General features: G+C 38.3%; 1 protein-coding gene across 2 annotated transcripts in view; it reads right to left on the bottom strand.

Annotated features, from left to right (window-relative positions):
* Positions 1-288: 288 nt before the first annotated feature.
* The window catches only part of LOC145978012 (uncharacterized), a 41,940-nt gene continuing 24,682 nt past the window's right edge, over positions 289-17,546 (bottom strand). For both annotated transcript variants that reach the window (XM_083110390.1, XM_083110389.1), the window contains exons 3-5: positions 8,866-8,936; positions 7,889-7,995; positions 289-2,538 (exon numbers count right to left, since the gene is read on the bottom strand). In XM_083110390.1, the coding sequence (XP_082966516.1) occupies positions 1,008-2,538; positions 7,889-7,995; positions 8,866-8,936 (1,709 nt within the window). In that variant the 3' untranslated portion in view covers positions 289-1,007. The remainder of the gene's footprint in view (positions 2,539-7,888; positions 7,996-8,865; positions 8,937-17,546) is intronic.

Here is a 17,546-nt window from a genome sequence, read left to right as displayed (position 1 = left end):
TTACACTCTGCAAAGATGAATTGTATGATACTTAATTTAATATGTGATTAAGATCTGATAATTTGTACAACTAAACTGTAAATAATGGCACCGAACATGCACAATTAACATTGATGATTGGTATTTTAAAATTAAATATTTACAGTGCAAATAAAGTGTAACATTTAAACAATAATCCATGAAGGGCGATTTGATACTAATTATAATAGTTATAATAGGTGTGTATATATATTGATGAAGGAATTGGGAGCATAAAAGTCGAAACATTAATTTATATATAACATATATATATATATAAGTAAAATGCTCAAATGTAATTAATTTTAATATACTATAAGAATGAAAGCAAATTGAATTGGATGTAATTTTGGCACATATGCACGCATACATTTTAATTATTAAATATCATAGCTGCATTCTTGAACAAAGGTGAATGTTGAAGAAAGACCAAAATAAATTTGGCAAGACCGTGGACTCATGTGTGTTGTGGTGGTATACGTTCACTCATTGCAGAAGTCTGTTTTGAGCGCAAATATTTTTCTTATTTACAGAACTCTGCAAAGGAGCTAAAATTATGAGTGGGCATTCTCAAACGTTTCTGCGAACAGCTCTCTCAAAGTAAGGACCGTTGAAATTGTCTTGTTGCCTATTGCGGTTAGCCCTTTGTTCGGAGGGAAATGTTATTGTTCTTGGCACAGTGACATAGAATGGCTGGCGATGGGGCGCTTCTCTTCCACTGGCATTATTTTGCTCTGGTGATGCAGTATTCGTGAGGAAGATAACAATAGCAGGCGTACGGAAGTGTTTAAAGTTACACCTTCTCGAATGTCGTCTGAAATGTATAAATTTTACGTGGCGATTTCTACATTCTTCACCGTCTGCTCCTTTGGTACATATTTATCTCTGCAAGATGATTATTATTTTGGCACTGTGCTCACACTAAGTTGCTGACACGACAAGATATTGTATTCGCCATTATAGGCAATTGGGCGGATTCGGTCTGTGTGTCACGTGACTTCCTGACAGTAGCAAATCAAAGGAAGGACGGGATTCGACTTGATGTCCTCTTGAGAGAGACAATCCGCTTGCTTCGCGTACCTGTTGATTCGGCTGAGCGACCCTGCCACCCTCCCACCCTCGTCCACGAGGGCTTCGAACAAAGCTTTCCCAGGCACCGTTTCGACGACGACGAGTACTTTAGCGTCGAATAACGCCGCGTTTTTTACCGCCGACAGCTGCAACGGCGCGCACCGCGAGGTTCCCAGGAGGAGGCGTCGGACGTGCGTCAGGAGAGCGTCTGCGGCCCTTACGGCTCGCGGGTCGTCCGTCGGGATACCTTGCTCACGGTGGCAAGTGCAGAAGCTGTCCGGGACGCCGGCGTCCCTGCAGGTGCGGTTGAGCGGGACGGGACGCAGCAGGGACAGCCCCGGTCCTTGCTGGGGCGCTCGACCGTGGATGTCGAGGAAGGTGGCGTGGATGTCGAACATCGCCGCGAGACGGTCGGCGTTGTTGCGAAGGTTTCGTCGAAGATCCTCGTCGACGGTGGCCGGCGGGAGGATGGCCAGGAACGGCAATCGCTCCTCGACGCGTCCCTGCGGCGTCTGGCGAATGGCGGCGAAGCGATGCCCGTGGTCGGACATGACGAAGAGGAACGTCCTGTCGAGGAGCCCCGACGAGTTGACGTCCTGCAGAAACTCGTCGACGTCTGCATCCGCAGCTCCGACGGTGTCGATGTAGTCGTGACTCGCCTCGCTGTTGAACGAGAACAAGAACTGCGGCGAGTCTCTGTAGGCCTGCATGAACGATTTCAGGTAACGGAAATATATCCTGTGCTTGGGAACCGAACCCAGGCACAGCGAGGCGCTGGTCCCGTGCAGAAGCGAGCCTTCCGCAGCCAACCAGAAGGGCCTGAAGTAGTGGTCCGTGGGAGGGGAGAGGAACCCCGACCCCACCCAGTTGAAGGTGGCGATCCGAGGCATGTCCTCCGAGAAGAGAGTGACGTAACCATCGTCCGAGAAGCTTTTCCACACGAGAGGCAGGTTGTCGAAGTGCTCGTAAGGTGGCGGAGAGGGTACTTGTCCAGTGAGGACGGGTACTATGTTGGGGAAGGTGTTGTCGCCCACTTTGTGGAACCCCCTGAAGACGACGGCGCCAAGGTCCTCCAACCGGCGGTACGTCCTCGGGAGCTGACGCATGAAGTTGAGACGCGACATGGAGTCGATCCCGAGCACCGCGACGCTGAACTCTCCGTCTCGAAGCTTCCTCTTGCTTTTTTTCTGAACGTGTGCGTGGAAGTTCCTGTAGCGACGGAAGCCGTCGCACTTGACGTAGACGAAATCCGACGCCGGGTGTGCCTCCCTCAGCAAGGAAACTGTCTCGCCGAACTCCGTGGAGTAGTCGTTGCCTTGCGGCCGCAGGATTTCGTTGTAGTAGCAGCGGAGAGTCCCGGGTGCGTATCCCGCCTCGCGCAGCGCCGAGTCGTTAAACCTCAGGACCCCATCTTGGTCTACCATGGTCAACTGCGGCTGATCGAAGCACCTGTTGGGAACATCCGACAGAAAGCGGTAAGTACAAATAAATTACAACTAGACTAATATACACACATCATAGTCTTATTTCACAATGTACGCAATATTATGTATTTTATAATTATCTTGTACTATTTTAATATGAATATCATGCTTCAAATTTAGCCGACCTCAGTGACGCAGTGGTTAGCACAGCGCGCCACGATGCCCGGTGTTCAGGGTTCAAATCCTGGCCTTGGCATGGGTGTTGTTTGTGAGTATCCCATCATCAATTCCATCATACTCATCCTCATGGTGGCAGACAAGCGATGCTAAATAGCAAAAATCAAATAAAATCAAATGATACAAATTGAAATTCTAAACGTATTCTGAAGACAACTCAAACAACGATTTAATTCTTTATTTGATTGATGTACGTCGCTTTTCCTCCACTTTTGGCCAACCACAACGATGGAGATGAATGGTGACCACATGAAATGGCTGAAGGGGCAATCATAAACACATGTGAGCGACACAACACAAGCCTCACAGAGGGTTTTACTGACTGTAGGGCTGTGTTGTAGTAAAGGGTATACCTTGGTACATACCGTATACCTTCTGGACAACCTTAATTATTAGAGAATGCAGTCTACTTGCGTTTGTTATTCATGTCATTTGCCCGTTACTCTAGTGAGCTCAATACTGTCAATTTGGCTACTTTTGGTTTCACGTGATCACGCCATTAATTTATTCCAGAGACGCATTCATCTATTTTTTATTCGATGTTATTATAATTCGTGATATACTCGTATATTCCTCAGAACTATACATTTATGTATACAAGGAATTTGGAATAATTCTATACTTTATTCTATTAACCAGTGTGTGCTACAAGTTGTAAAATTGCAGTTCCTCTACTCTCATGTTGACTTTCTGAGATGAAGATGAATGGATCAAAATTTCACTCAGTAATCGAAACGCTGGAGTAAAGATACTAGTGATATTGGAAATGTAAGTATGAGGAGTGATGTTGTCGGAAAATTATCATTTTTTTAAAATGAGTAATTAGCCCCCCAAATAAAAATAGCTTTACCCATTCTCTTTTTATCTGTGTGACTTGGTTTTAATTTAAATCTGAAATGTATTTGCTTTATTTGGAGATAGTTCCTTGAAAGTTGTAAACATTTTACTGATTTTGAATATATACTACAACTCAATTGATTGATTGATTTGGTGTTTTAAGTCCACTTTATGCACAGCAAGGCTAATCGGGACTGGACCTACAGGTTAAAGTGGGATCCGAACCACTATGTGCCTCCACCGGGTATCGAACCCGGGACCCCCTGATTACAAGGCGACGACGCTACCACTGTGCCATACTATTACTCAATTTCCTGCTATTAAAAGTGAATTATTAAGGATTGTTTATGTAACTTTTATCAATGATTTGGGTTATTTTGTAGTGCTGACCATGAATATGTTACTAATTTTCCTGTATCAACGACAGTTTGTATCAGGGTGCGAAATCATTTATGACTGGTGAGGGGGGAAAAATATCTTAATCTACAAACCCCCCTCCCCCACAAACATACATATAAATTATACAATATACATTTTTGTAATGTTATTAAAAGTAAAAATAAATTAATAAATTATATTACTAAATTAGTAATTAAAAATAGTATTATTATTAATTTCACACAATTAAATAAATTTGTTACTTTTATGTACATCAGATATTATAATATAGCAAACTACTTCCTTTACTAACTGGAAGTGTTTTTATTATGTGTAAGTTTTTATTTAGTTTTTGCTTTATTTTAATATAAATCAATTAGATTTCATAGTTGTTTTTGTTTTGCATTCTTGATTTACTTTTATTGTGCATATTGATGCAGATTTGTTAATGATCTCTTGAGAGAGAAAAAGCATTGAACACTCACAACTACACTAATTTGTGTAGGTTTTCGATATTATTTTTAGTACAGTAATTTTGAAATTAAAAGTAATTGCTTATCTTTTTTTTGTTGTAACAAAAGCTCTCCCCCCGGAATTTTTTTTGGGGGGATTTTTGAGCCAAGATTGTTGTTGGGGGAAATTTTGCACCCTGGTTTGTATTACATATTTGCATATATTCATATTACTAACGGGATTCATATCAATAACAGGGAATTAAGAATCAGCATATTCTAAATGAATATATTAATTTAACAACTTTGAAGGAACTGTCACAAACTATGCCAAATACATTTCAGAGATATATTTACATTAGAATCAAGCCATACAGTTAAAAAGAATATCTGAAAACGTATTTTCATTTGGGAGAAAATACTCATTTGATTAAATTTTGTTGCACAGTGTTCGCCAATCGAAGGTAGAGCAAAAATTGCAGTTAATTTGATATTTTTTAAGGATTATACATAGTGAAATTGGTGGATGTGGATAGATCACAGAATGACAAAGAGATTCCAAATTTATTATTATTATTATTATTATTATTATTATTATTATTATTACTACTACTACTATTGAAATAAGATTACAGCTCAGTTTTGGAGAAAGTATTAAAGTAATTGAAGACTCGATTTTGAGTACTTAGTTTTAGAGATCGGTATAACATTTTCGTAATCCACAATTTCCTTTTAAATATAATCTTATACAGAAAGAAAATGATTTATTAGAATTAAACAAAAAAGCTTGATTGAGCTTATTTTGGTAAGCATAAATAAAAATAGCCTTTACTAATTTTGACTAAATTATTTGGTTATTCTAAAAAAAATGGAGCGAATTTGGCCATGACTAAAAAGTGATTGTGGTGAGTACTAATTTGTGTGTTATGTGTTTAAACAAATACGAAATTTGTCAAGACGATTTTTAAATCCACCATCAGCAACGAAAATAGCATTTCCATATTGTGTTTGTAAATGCTAAAACTAGCATCTATACACGTAACTTGTTACGAGCTGGATATTGATTAGGGAGTGAGTGGCTACGGATTCGCTATAAGTAAGTCATTGTACCAAAATTCAGGTTTGTTGAAGTATATTTCTCTGCGGAATTCTTGCACGAGTAGCAAAACACAACGGCCCGTTACCAATGGAATATAATAAACCACACAGAACGTGGGCTGCTCGAGCTTTATGAAGATAATGAGGCCCCTCTTCAGGTCTTTCAGCTGCTTATATTATTTTCGCTCCATCGGAGTTTTGAAGAAGCACAAACAAGCTGTCAGATATCCCTGGTTCAGGCCTTTTGTTTCGACGTCCTTGATGGAAGGGAAGATCTACCTTCCCTACATTTTTTCCAACATTGCAAAAAAAAAACAGCCTTAGCTATTCCGTGCTTTTTGTGGTAAAGCTGCTGTGCTGAATTGTCCATGTACCGTGAAATCTGAGATTCTCTGAAGCAAACCTGCTCACAACCATTCTTCTTTAAGATTGGTTTCCCAAATCTTTCGCATGAAGTAATCTTCAAAATTTTCTTCGATTGATAGTCAATAAAGGAAGAAGAAGCACGATTATAGTCAGCCCCAGTCCAGAGCGAAAAATGGTACAATTTTACAAGCACGCAAACAGAGTGCTCAATATTTTTGTCACGGATAGTAGGTTATCTAGGAGTAAAGTGGGTAGTTTCTGCACTTACACACTGATGTTTATGTTTTCCATTTATGCCGGTTGTTATTCTTCTTGCGTGCTTGTTTGATTTATTGTTCCACTTCTGGCTAATCGCGAAGATGAGGATGAATGGTGATGAGATGGATGAAGGAACAATCATAAACATATAAGGACATCACACAACACAAGTCCCATAGAGAGGATTATACTGGCCATGGGTCCAGACGCCATAGCCTCACTAGCCTGCAAAATGCAGTCCAGGGTGTACTTCGTGGAAGTGAATTGGACATGTTTGTGTCTTGAAAAAGGGTCACCCAAGAGCACGGTTTTTGAGTCCGATAAAACCAAGTCTCATAGAATAAAAAAATATTACAAAAATCAATAACATTTTTTTTAAAACAGAAAAAATATAACACCGTATCAGAAAAATATCTATAAAATATATATAAATGATATTACATGCAAGAATTCGATGCATCTTCAACACTTAATTTTAACAGAAGTCCATTTCCCATATTGTTGTTACTTTCTGCTACCGAAGAAAATTCTTAATGAGTTTCCTCTGATGTAAATTTTCTATGGCCAGTGCCATATTGCCTAGGTAGACAGTAGGTCGAGAAGGTTTTTTTCTGGGGAAAATATTGATGTTTGGAAAAGAAGATGAGATTCTGTAGACCGATGCTTAGTTGCGACCAGCAGATCCAGCCGTACGGGTTTATGTGGAGGTAAAGAGGGCCACTTAAGTGGTTAGTTTCGTATCACAGTCATTAAGAAACCTTTGTTCCATAAAGAGGATACAAAATCCCTCTCTATGAAACTGAATATGAAAATTATTACGGAAAATTAATGATACAGTAATCAAGGTCATAAGTCATTCATTAATCAAAGGTTTCCTGTATGTTTGTCGAGTGTCAAATAAATTTATTATTTTTACCAATAAAATAATAATACAATTCTAAGAATGCACACAATATTTTACAAAATGATCTACGTAACTAGTACAATGTCTATCGTTGTGCAAGAGCTTTCCCTTATTGCATATAGGGTCAGAGATAATCTCTGAGACCCATGTTTTAGCAAAGTACAAAACATTTCCACCTTACGCAGATAAATTAACCATATTTTTATTTATTTTTATTATTATTTCATTTATTCGATTTTTCTTACATATCATTGGTGTCGATATGCAAGAACTTGTTGATTTATGCATTATTATTTGATAAACTTAATCATATATCACGAGTTACAATGCAATTGTAGAGCATGCGTACTAGATACACTGATTTGCGTTAACTGAACTTAGTTCCCCCGAAGTTAAATCGCAAATACACCACTGTGGCTGAGTACTATGTTGCGCTATCGGCACCTGAATCCTGGTAAAAAAAAGGTTTTACATTATTTCGTGCAAATAAGAAAAGTTTTATTGTGAGAATTAAATGTAAATACTTTTCGTGGAATTAAATGAAAAAAATATACATATTTGTAAGAGTTACGGTGCAGTGGTGTAGCGAGGAAGTGAAATAATCAAGTGCACAGCAAGGAGAGTATTTGTGAGGAGGAAAATAAAGAACAGAACTGCTTTGGTAGAAACAAGAAGTGAATGTGTGTTTTCCAAAGAGCGAAATGCAAAAACATCGAAGTGTGTCCTGCGAGAGACTTTGTAAAAAATAGTTTTGCGAGGGGAAAACGTGTGAAGAGCTTCTTTGCAAGTCAAGTGCAAATGCTGAAAGTGCTTTGTGAATCCCTTGAGGCTGGCCACGACTTTACCTGATTGGTTTCTGGAAGCCAACGTACGGCAGCACGGAAGGGTCGAAAGGGTGAGGCAGAGGCACGTGGCACGTTTGTCCTTCCTCCAGCGGCCTTTCCTCCAGGTCCTGGAAGCATGAATTTCCATTACTTTATGCAACGTCTCAACTACCGATAATTCTCGACCCAACCCCTTTCAGAATTATTCATGAACGCATGCCTTTAAAACTATGTGTGGCAATTACAAACAAAATTATGTGAAATTTCAAAATGTAAAGTCATGAATCGCGTTGTAGAAACGCACACACCCACACATCAGATCCTTGTGATATTTGAATTTTTTTGCAGTTGAGGGAAATTCCAGCAACCAGACTTGAAGTATTGAGGTGCTATATAAATTATATATATACACAATATATAATATTATATATATAGTCCCCCAATGTGTAAAAAATTAGCAACAGAAGTGGGAATTGCTCGACTCATTTTCCCTTCAAATACTACGCTGCATCAAATTTAATTGTATTTTAAAAATATATAATTTCTACGGCTTGGGTTTTAGGTAAATGCACAATGTATATGCAGACGTGATGTGGACGTGAGCTCGTATTCGATTTACAAATTATGAATAGTAACCGGAGCATTACATGAAATTTTATTCAACTTAAAACAAACATTCCGGAAAACATTAGGAGGCAAATAAATTCGGAAGGAGTTTTGAAAAGTATACTTGGAAGCTTTGCAAAGAGAAGAAACAAAGACATCCTCAAAATTATTGTTGTTCCATAAGGAAAAGGAGAACGCATATTTACTTGGAATTATCGTCGAAAAATAAGCATATAAATCATTTGATAGTTTAAAAGCTGACAACAAATTAAAATAAAGAATGAGAAGTGCAGACATTCCCAAATGCCATGGGAGCGTAACAATTCACGTTATCATCTGGTTTCACTTGGTCATGGAATTGTATTCAATATCACAAATAAGGCGTTACTTACCTGATAATATACCATGCTCTCTAGTGGACGAATATTTAACCATTGTTGAACATGGTGCAGTGTTACAATTCCTGAAAATAATAATAAAATAATTTGTTTCACATAAAAATCGTTGTTTATTTTTAAAAAAACTTGGGAAGAGAGTTGTTTCTGACTATAGAAAACCTGACTACTTCAAGGCAGGCACGTATCCAGGAATTCCTTTCGGGGGGGGCTCAACACCAATTTTTTTAAGGGGTATAGTAAGAATCTCACAATTGTATGTTTAAGACCAGTGGTGGCAATTGGGTTCAAAAACGGGGGGGGGGGGAGGGTGGTGCAAGGAAAGTTTATTTTCTCTTGGTAGACAAGGCTTAACATTAACAGGGCATAATATTGAGGCAAAAAAATGGGGAGCAACTATCCCTTAAATCGTCGCCACTGTAAGGCTGTCATTTTAATCAGAACTTGAAATCGGAACATTTTTTACCACTCGACTCCTCTGTTTCTATGCATTAACATTGTGTACCGGAACCATCTCAGTATGTGTGTTTGTCCATTTCTTCTCATCAAGCATAAAAACATCTATGGTGTCTTTGAGTGTTTTTTTACGAAGCTGTTACACATGCATGGGATGGGTAATCCACTCGACAACGCGAGATTCAAATTGTGGGCTGCCAACTGACGCAGACAGCTCTCGAATATTTCTCTGATTCGAGCCTGAACACCACTAATGTGTCTTGTCCTCCAATGTTTGCAGCTCTTATAAAAGCCGAAACCTACGAAATTGTTCAGATTCAGGCCTTAGCATTCACAAGTGTTCAAAAATGACTGTCACAGCTTCCGCTGTCTTGTCATATATCGGCACGAAACAAAGGAAGTCTTCTCGAATACAGCTGGATCACGAAACAATCAATGCACAATGAAACCTTTCGTTCACAACACATCTAATGTTTCGTCTCCCAGTATGATCAAATGCTTATTCATTTATCTCCAGTGACGTGCCCAAGGGAGGGTTGGTGAGGTCATAACCCCATTTGATCCAGTATTCCTTTTCTTTAAAAAAAGAAGAACGTCAAAGACAGGAAAAAATTGGCAAAATCAGGACTGACCACCAAAAATAGTATGCGTAACCCCTCTCCCTTCCGAAAATCCTGGGCACGTCACTCTTTATCTCGGACACATTTTTAAAAATCAACTCACCAGAAGTTTTATCATTCCGTATTGGAGATTGAAGTAAGATGCGTTCTTCCTGCAGTTTTGGATATGATCCTTTGCGGTGCTGTCTGCTTGCCTTCACACCTAACCTTAACAAGGCCCTAATTTTCCATCCTTGTGACTTGGATTTTGAAGACTTAGGAAGGTTTCAGACCGAAGGAAAAGGCGATACATGTCCATTGGATTGGGCCAATCAACAGCAACGTTTCACACCGTAGCGACACAAAAGGCCTCACAAACCTAATTTCGAATTAAAATCCTCAGGCGACACGGTGTGAAATCTCCCGTATTAAGCCACTGTCATTGTCACCTCGAAATAGTAGCTCTTGTTGACCACAGAAGAAAAAAAAATCTCCTCAACCGGTGGGAATGCTCCTCAGTTTTATTCTCTCTCCTATATTTTATGTGCTTGTTCACTATACAGGCAACACCTTACGATTTGATATAGTACACAGGACATGTACTATGTAGACATTTTAACGAAAAATCGGTTGAAATCAAGGATGGCTAGGTGGCTCAGTTGGTAGAGCCCTGATTCGGGTCCTGGTAGAGCCTGCAATTTCCGCCTAAAATGTCTACATATGCAACATCTTCTTGCTTTCTCTTCTTGACATTCATAAAATTTTCGGCTGTCTCTTTATGGTAGTTAAGTGTTTGAATGTGTTTCGAACCCAGTAGGCTTAAACAAAAGTATTTTTTTATACCATGAAATTCTCGGACTGCATATACGAAATTTAGTTCTGGCAAAACTTAATCATTACTGAAAACTTTGATTTTCAGTTGATCTATGCAGCTTATTTGTGTTTTTATAAACCACTCCAATATCCGGTTACACTGAGGTCCCGGAAGTTCTGCAGTCGTCAATGTCTTCATTTTCCGAATCACTATATCTTATAAAGCAACCAGAGGACGCTGACTGATCACTAATCAAAAAATTGAATCCGCGTATTTATATCCTCATTATATTCTAGAACGTTCCTCAGATAAAACGATTCCTTAATATTGCCAGTAGGTGACTCCTTCTCTCATTCAAGAACGTACCATCTCCCGCCTTCCAGAGATTTGAAATTACAACGAATCGCCCTACGTGTGGCGCTACCTTTGTTGTGCAGCTTCCATATGCTGACAAGTCTCTACATAGTGCTCAAGTGCGCTGCGACAACACCGAAAGCGCAAGAAAAGTTTACGTGCAATATTATGAACAACATGGTTATAGAACATTCTCCGTCTTGCCTCGATAATTGGCTATCTCCTTAAATCATCGTCACATTATTCAAAAAGCCAAAAGCCTAATTTTATCTAGTAAAAAATAAAAAATATTCTGGGAGTGGCTCGAGCCACCTCAACCCCACCTTGGATACGTGCTATTAACAATAACAGGGTTATATAACATTCTCCGTCTTGTCTCGATAATTATTTCTCCCAAATTATCATCACATTATTCAAGAAACCAAAATCCTAATTTTATCTAGTGTAAACAGAAAAATTTCCTGAAGGGGGGCTCGAGCCTCCTGATTCCCACCTTGGATGCGTGCTATTAACAATAATAGGGTTATAGAACAGTCTCCGTCTTGTCTCGATAATTATTTCTCTCAGATTTATAAATTACATTATTCAAGACGCCAAAAATCTAATTTTATCTAGTGTAAATTGAAAAAATTCCTGAGGGGGGCTCGAGCCACCTCATGCCCACCTTCGATACGTGCTATTAACAATAATAGGGGTATAAAATATTCTCCGTCTTGCCTCGATAATTATTTCTCTCCTTAAATTATTTTCACATTATTCAAGAAGCCAAAAACCTAATTTTATCTAACTTAAACTGAAAAATTTCCTGGGGAGAGGGTCGAGCCCCCTGTGCCCCATCTTGGATACGTGCTATTATCAATAACAGGGTTACGGAACATTCTCCGTCTTGCCTCGATAATTATTTCTCTCCTTAAATTTTTGTCACATTATTTTACTTCACACCACAAGAAACCAAAAACCTTATTTTATCTAGTGTAAACCTAAAACTTTCGGGGGGGGGGGCTCGAGCCCCCTAAGCCCCCCCCTCTGGATACGTGCCTGCTTCAAGGCGCATTGAAATATTTGACTATTTAATAAACATCGTTAGATTCAAAGCCTCCCACGACTGATGATATTATTCGGTGAAAGATCACATAATGTTCCGAAAATTCCTTTTCTAGAAATGTAAACATCTGAAAATGCTATTATGTAACTGAATAATGAGGAATTCGAAGAGTGTATGTAGGCAAAGAACATTCATGGAATTAAGATATTTTTTTAGACTGTACCGGCTATTTAGCTCTTAGTGTACCATTACAATTTAGCTATTTTATAGAAATATTAAAAATAACTACAAGCATGTTTATTGTTTCTAATCATGTAACTAACAATACTTCCGAGTTCTTACTTGAAATAAACAAAAACCATGAACATAATGTAGGTCTAAAGTTTCTGTCTCAATGTGAGACCTGATATTTATTTTGTTTAAGAACTTGTAAGTAATTGACGAAACAATTTGGAGCGAAATTGAAAACGAGAGTCAGCTAGCTAGTCTGTACTTTTCAACATTCGCGAGACCGCAGCCCGGTTCCGATTGCAACAACCTTACTCAGGATGCGAAAGCATGGTGGGGGATGGGGAGAAAGATCTTAATCTACAACCTCCCCAACAAACATACATATAAATTATACGATATAAATATATGTAATGTTATTAAAAGTAAAAATAAATTACTAAATTAAAAATATATTATTATTATTATTAATTACAAGAAAAGAAATACATTTGTTACTTTTATATATGTCAGATATTATAATATAGCAAACTACTTCCTTTACTAACTGGTTAAAAATGTTAATAAATTATGAAATAGTTTAAGTGGTTTCATTATGTGTAAATTTTTATTTAGATTTTGCTTTATGTTAATATAAATCAATTAGATTTCTTAGTTATTATTGTTTTGCATTCGTTTTACTTTTATTTTGCGTATTGATGTAGATTTGTTATTGATCTGTTGAGAGAGAAAAAGCATTGATCACTCACAACTACACTAATTTGGGTATGTTTACGGTATTATTCTTAGTACAGTATATGTGTTTGAAAATAAGAGTAATTGCTTATCTTTTGTTTGTTGTAACAAAAACTCTTCCCCCGGAAATTTTTGGTGGGGGGATTTTTGAGGGCAAGATTCCTGGTGGGGGAAAATCCCCCCGTCCCCCCAGGATTTCGCACCCTGACCTTACTCGTAAATACCTTCATATTTTTAATATATATATTAAAAATAAAATATGAATTATGAAATATGTCCCGCTATTAATAAATAAATTATGGCATAATGATAAAGAGTAATAGTGCGATTATGTCTAGGCTTGTTGACAAATATAATATTAGGACTCGCGTACTTTCGACGTGGCCTTTGGCCACGTCTTGTACGCTCACATGCTTGACCTTCGGCCACGTTGTGAATGCAATCACGTTATAGATGGGGTTCCTCAATGATCTTAATGACTTTGAAAATGTCTGCATGTTGTATTGGATGATGGGGAACATATGTATAACTTTGAAACGTTTGGAAAGTAACTTTATGTGTGTATGGGCTCTAATAAGGTACAAATATTCAAACTATTATTGTCTATTTCCTTCATAATGAACTGAGTAAGTAATAAATGTTTCAAGATAATTAGTTGGATGTTTTGCATTTACGAATTAAATTGCGACACTAAATTGAAAATGTTATATTTACTTCTTTTGTCATTTTCACATTTTTGAACGTAATTGGATAATAACTTTTTTCCGTCATTCCCCTCTTTTGACTACCTTGCCTCTGTAATAAATTCTGATGCTCGCATTTTGAAATTCGAAGAGTCTAGCATAATTCCCTTACAGTAGTTTTCGGGGTGAAAATAAACATTCTTTAAGTTCCCTAGCAACGTCCGTTTCCATGGACAACAACAGGCACGACAAGCTCTAAGGAATTGCATGTCATTATACCCCCTAGACATTTAGTTAAAACAAGCACAATGTAGATATTTACGCACTGAGTATAACAATATATACGTAATTGTATCTGGGCTGAAACTCCTTATTATGTAGATGTCACCCTTGTTTCAGGCACCATTTCAAACTATGAGTTCATTCATCTGTGTGCTATTGATCTGTGAGACATATAATGTATCTCGACAATTAGGAATTGAAGGAAACAATGTGTGCTGCAAAAAAATGCAGCTGGAAACGGTTGCTACGGACGTGAAAAAAGGGCATTTTCACCCTTAAGAAAGGGCCAATTGCGCGATTTTTGAATTTTCTCGGCCTTTTCGGACGATTTCATGGGGGGTCGTAATCAGGTGTTTTTCGCCTCCGGGGCTTCCTTCATGGAGAACATTTATGTCAGTGAGTCAGTGAGTGGTGGGATTGGGGCTATATATACAGGGTGTCATTTTAATGGCGCCCACGGACCACAGATTCGTATAGAGGACATCAAAACAAACAACTTTTCTCCGTAACATTTTTCTCGTTGGTGCGTCGATTCGACGCTATAGCTGTCCAAAAAATACCGTTTCGCCGCCTGGATGCTGGCAACCCAACACAACATTTGATCGTATCTGTGACGTCATTTCCCGCGGCGAAACAGCGCACGGTAGGGTTGCAAGGAACTCACAAATTATCTTAAAAATGACAAACTACCAACCACATTATTAGCTGTAAAACGAAGCGAGAAACGCCTTCAGTAGACCGAACATCATAGCCTACCAGCCAGAAGATCAGCAGTCATCGTAGTGGAAGGCAGAAGTGAACCAAGGATATGAGAAATTGTAAAGAACTGATTCAAAATGAAGTGTCAATATCGGATTTTGTCTCAGCGTACATGTCAAATATCAACAACAATAAATTTTATTGGACTTACAACTTACGTGTGGCTGTTTACGCCCATCTACATGTCAAATATTTGCAAATCTCGTTGCAAGATTGATATCTACAGGATTGTGTCCAGATGCCTTGTGGTACTTTTGTGCTGATAACGGAAGTGTCCGAGGTTCACGTTGTTACATTACTGCTAAAACACGTACAACCATAGTAACAATCTAATGATGAATCAGTAGCGAATATACTGCCCTGTTCACAGCTGCAAACTATTACATGTGTATCCGGTGCATAGATAAGCACAGTCGTCGGAGAGCTTGTATTACTATTACTTATATCCCTGTATTTTCAACCATTCTTGCCGCTTGCCTCATAATGCCCTGAATATACATTATATTATGTGTTGCTTACTTTTGGAATTCTGAGTTCTTTCATTTCTATTTTGTCATCTGTTCAGTGTGTCACAGACAACTAGTATCAGAAGGACGAAGTGAATAGACTAAATTGTAGATGCCAACTTGGTAACTAGATTTGCAAATATTTGACATGTAAGCTGAGACAAAATTTGATATGACCACTTCCACTTGAATTATATTTTCTTTCTACCATTTTTCGGATCATTTGTTTACTTCCTGTTAGGTTACAGAACGTGTTTTCTCATTTTGTTCTACGGTACATAATGTGGCTGATTTAAGCTATGTCATTTTTCACAAAATGTGTATATTCCTGGCAACCCTGGAACGCATCGCTTCACGACGGGATATGACGTCACAAATGCAATCAAATGTTGTATGTGGTTGCCAGCATTCAGGCGGCAAAACAGGCTTTTTTGAACGACTGTAGCGCCGAAACGATGCTCCAACGAGAAAAACGTTACTAAGAAAAGTGGTTTGTTTTGATGTCCTCTATACGTTTCCGTGGTCCGTGGGCGCCATTAAAATGACACCCTGTATATATTGGACTCGCGCACTTTCGACGTGGCCATTGGCCACGTCTTGTACGCTCGCATGCGTGACCTTCGGCCACGTTGTGGGCGCAATCATATTATAGATGGGGTTCTTCATAGATCTTAATTACTTTGAAAATGTCTGCATGTTGTATTGGATGATGGGGAACATATGTATAAGTTAGAAAAGTTTAGAAAGTAACTTTATATGTGTATGGGCTCTAATAAGGTATAAATATTCAAAATATTTTTCTCTATTTTCTTCATAATGAACTGAGTAAATAATAACCGTTTCAAGATAAGTAGTTGGATGTTTTGCATTTACGAATTAAATTGCGACACTAAATTGAAAATGTTATATTTACTTCTTTTGTCATTTTCACATTTTTGAACGTAATTGGATAATATCTGTTTCCCGTCATTCCCCTCTTTTGACTACCTTGCCTCTGTAATAAATTCTGATGCTCGTATTTTGAAATTCGAAGAGTCTAGCATAATTCCCTTACAGTAGTTTTCGGGGTGAAAATAAACATTCTTTAAGTTCCCTAGCAACGTCCGTTTCCATGGACAACAACAGGCACGGCAAGCTCTAAGGAATTGCATGTCATTATACCCCCTAGACATTTAGTTAAAACAAGCACAATGTAGATATTTACGCACTGAGTATAACAATATATACGTAATTGTATCTGGGCTGAAACTCCTTATTATGTAGATGTCATTCTTGTTTCAGGCACCATTTCAAACTATGAGTTCATTCATCTGTGTGCTATTGATCTGTGAGACATATAATGTATCTCGACAATTAGGAATTGAAGGAAACAATGTGTGCTGCAAAAAATGTCCGTGGCAACGGTTGCTAAGGACGTGAGAAAAGGGCATTTTCACCCTCAAAGAAGGGCTGATTGAGCGATTTTTGAATTTTCTTGGCCTTTTGGGACAATTTCATGGGGGGTCGTAATCGGGTATTTTTCGCCTCCGGGGCTTCCTTCATGGAGAACATTTATGTCAGTGAGTGGTGGGATTGGGGCTATATATATATATATATATATTGGACTCGCGTACTTTCGACGTGGCCATTGGCCACGTCTTGTACGCTCGCATGCGTGACCTTCGGCCACGTTGTGGTCGCAATCATGTTATAGATGGGGTTCTTCATAGATCTTAATGACTTTGAAAATGTCTGCATGTTGTATTGGATGATGGGGAACATATGTATAAGTTTGAAAAGTTTAGAAAGTAACTTTATGTGTGTATGGGCTCTAATAAGGTACAAATATTCAAACTATTATTGTCTATTTTCTTAATAATGAACTGAGTAAGTAATAACCGTTTCAAGATAAGTAGTTGGATGTTTTGCATTTACGAATTAAATTGCGACAATAAATTGAAAATGTTATATTTACTTCTTTTTCAATTTTCACATTTTTGAACGTAATTGGATAATAACTGTTTCCCGTCATTCCCCTCTTTTGCCTGCCTTGCCTCTGTAATAAATTCTGATGCTCGAATTTTGAAATTCGAAGAGTCTAGCATAATTCCCTTACAGTAGTTTTCGGGTTGAAAATAAACATTCTTTAGGTTCCCTAGCAACGTCAGTTTCCATGGACAACAACAGGTACGGCAAGCTCTAAGAAATTGCATGTCATTATACCTACTAAACATTTAG

Source organism: Lepisma saccharinum, chromosome 24, assembly GCF_977018435.1.
Source record: "Lepisma saccharinum chromosome 24, izLepSacc3.1, whole genome shotgun sequence".
Classification (NCBI taxonomy): Eukaryota; Metazoa; Arthropoda; class Insecta; order Zygentoma; family Lepismatidae; genus Lepisma; species Lepisma saccharinum.
Note: the sequence above shows the minus strand (reverse complement) of the source record. Positions and strands in the feature narration are given on the sequence as shown.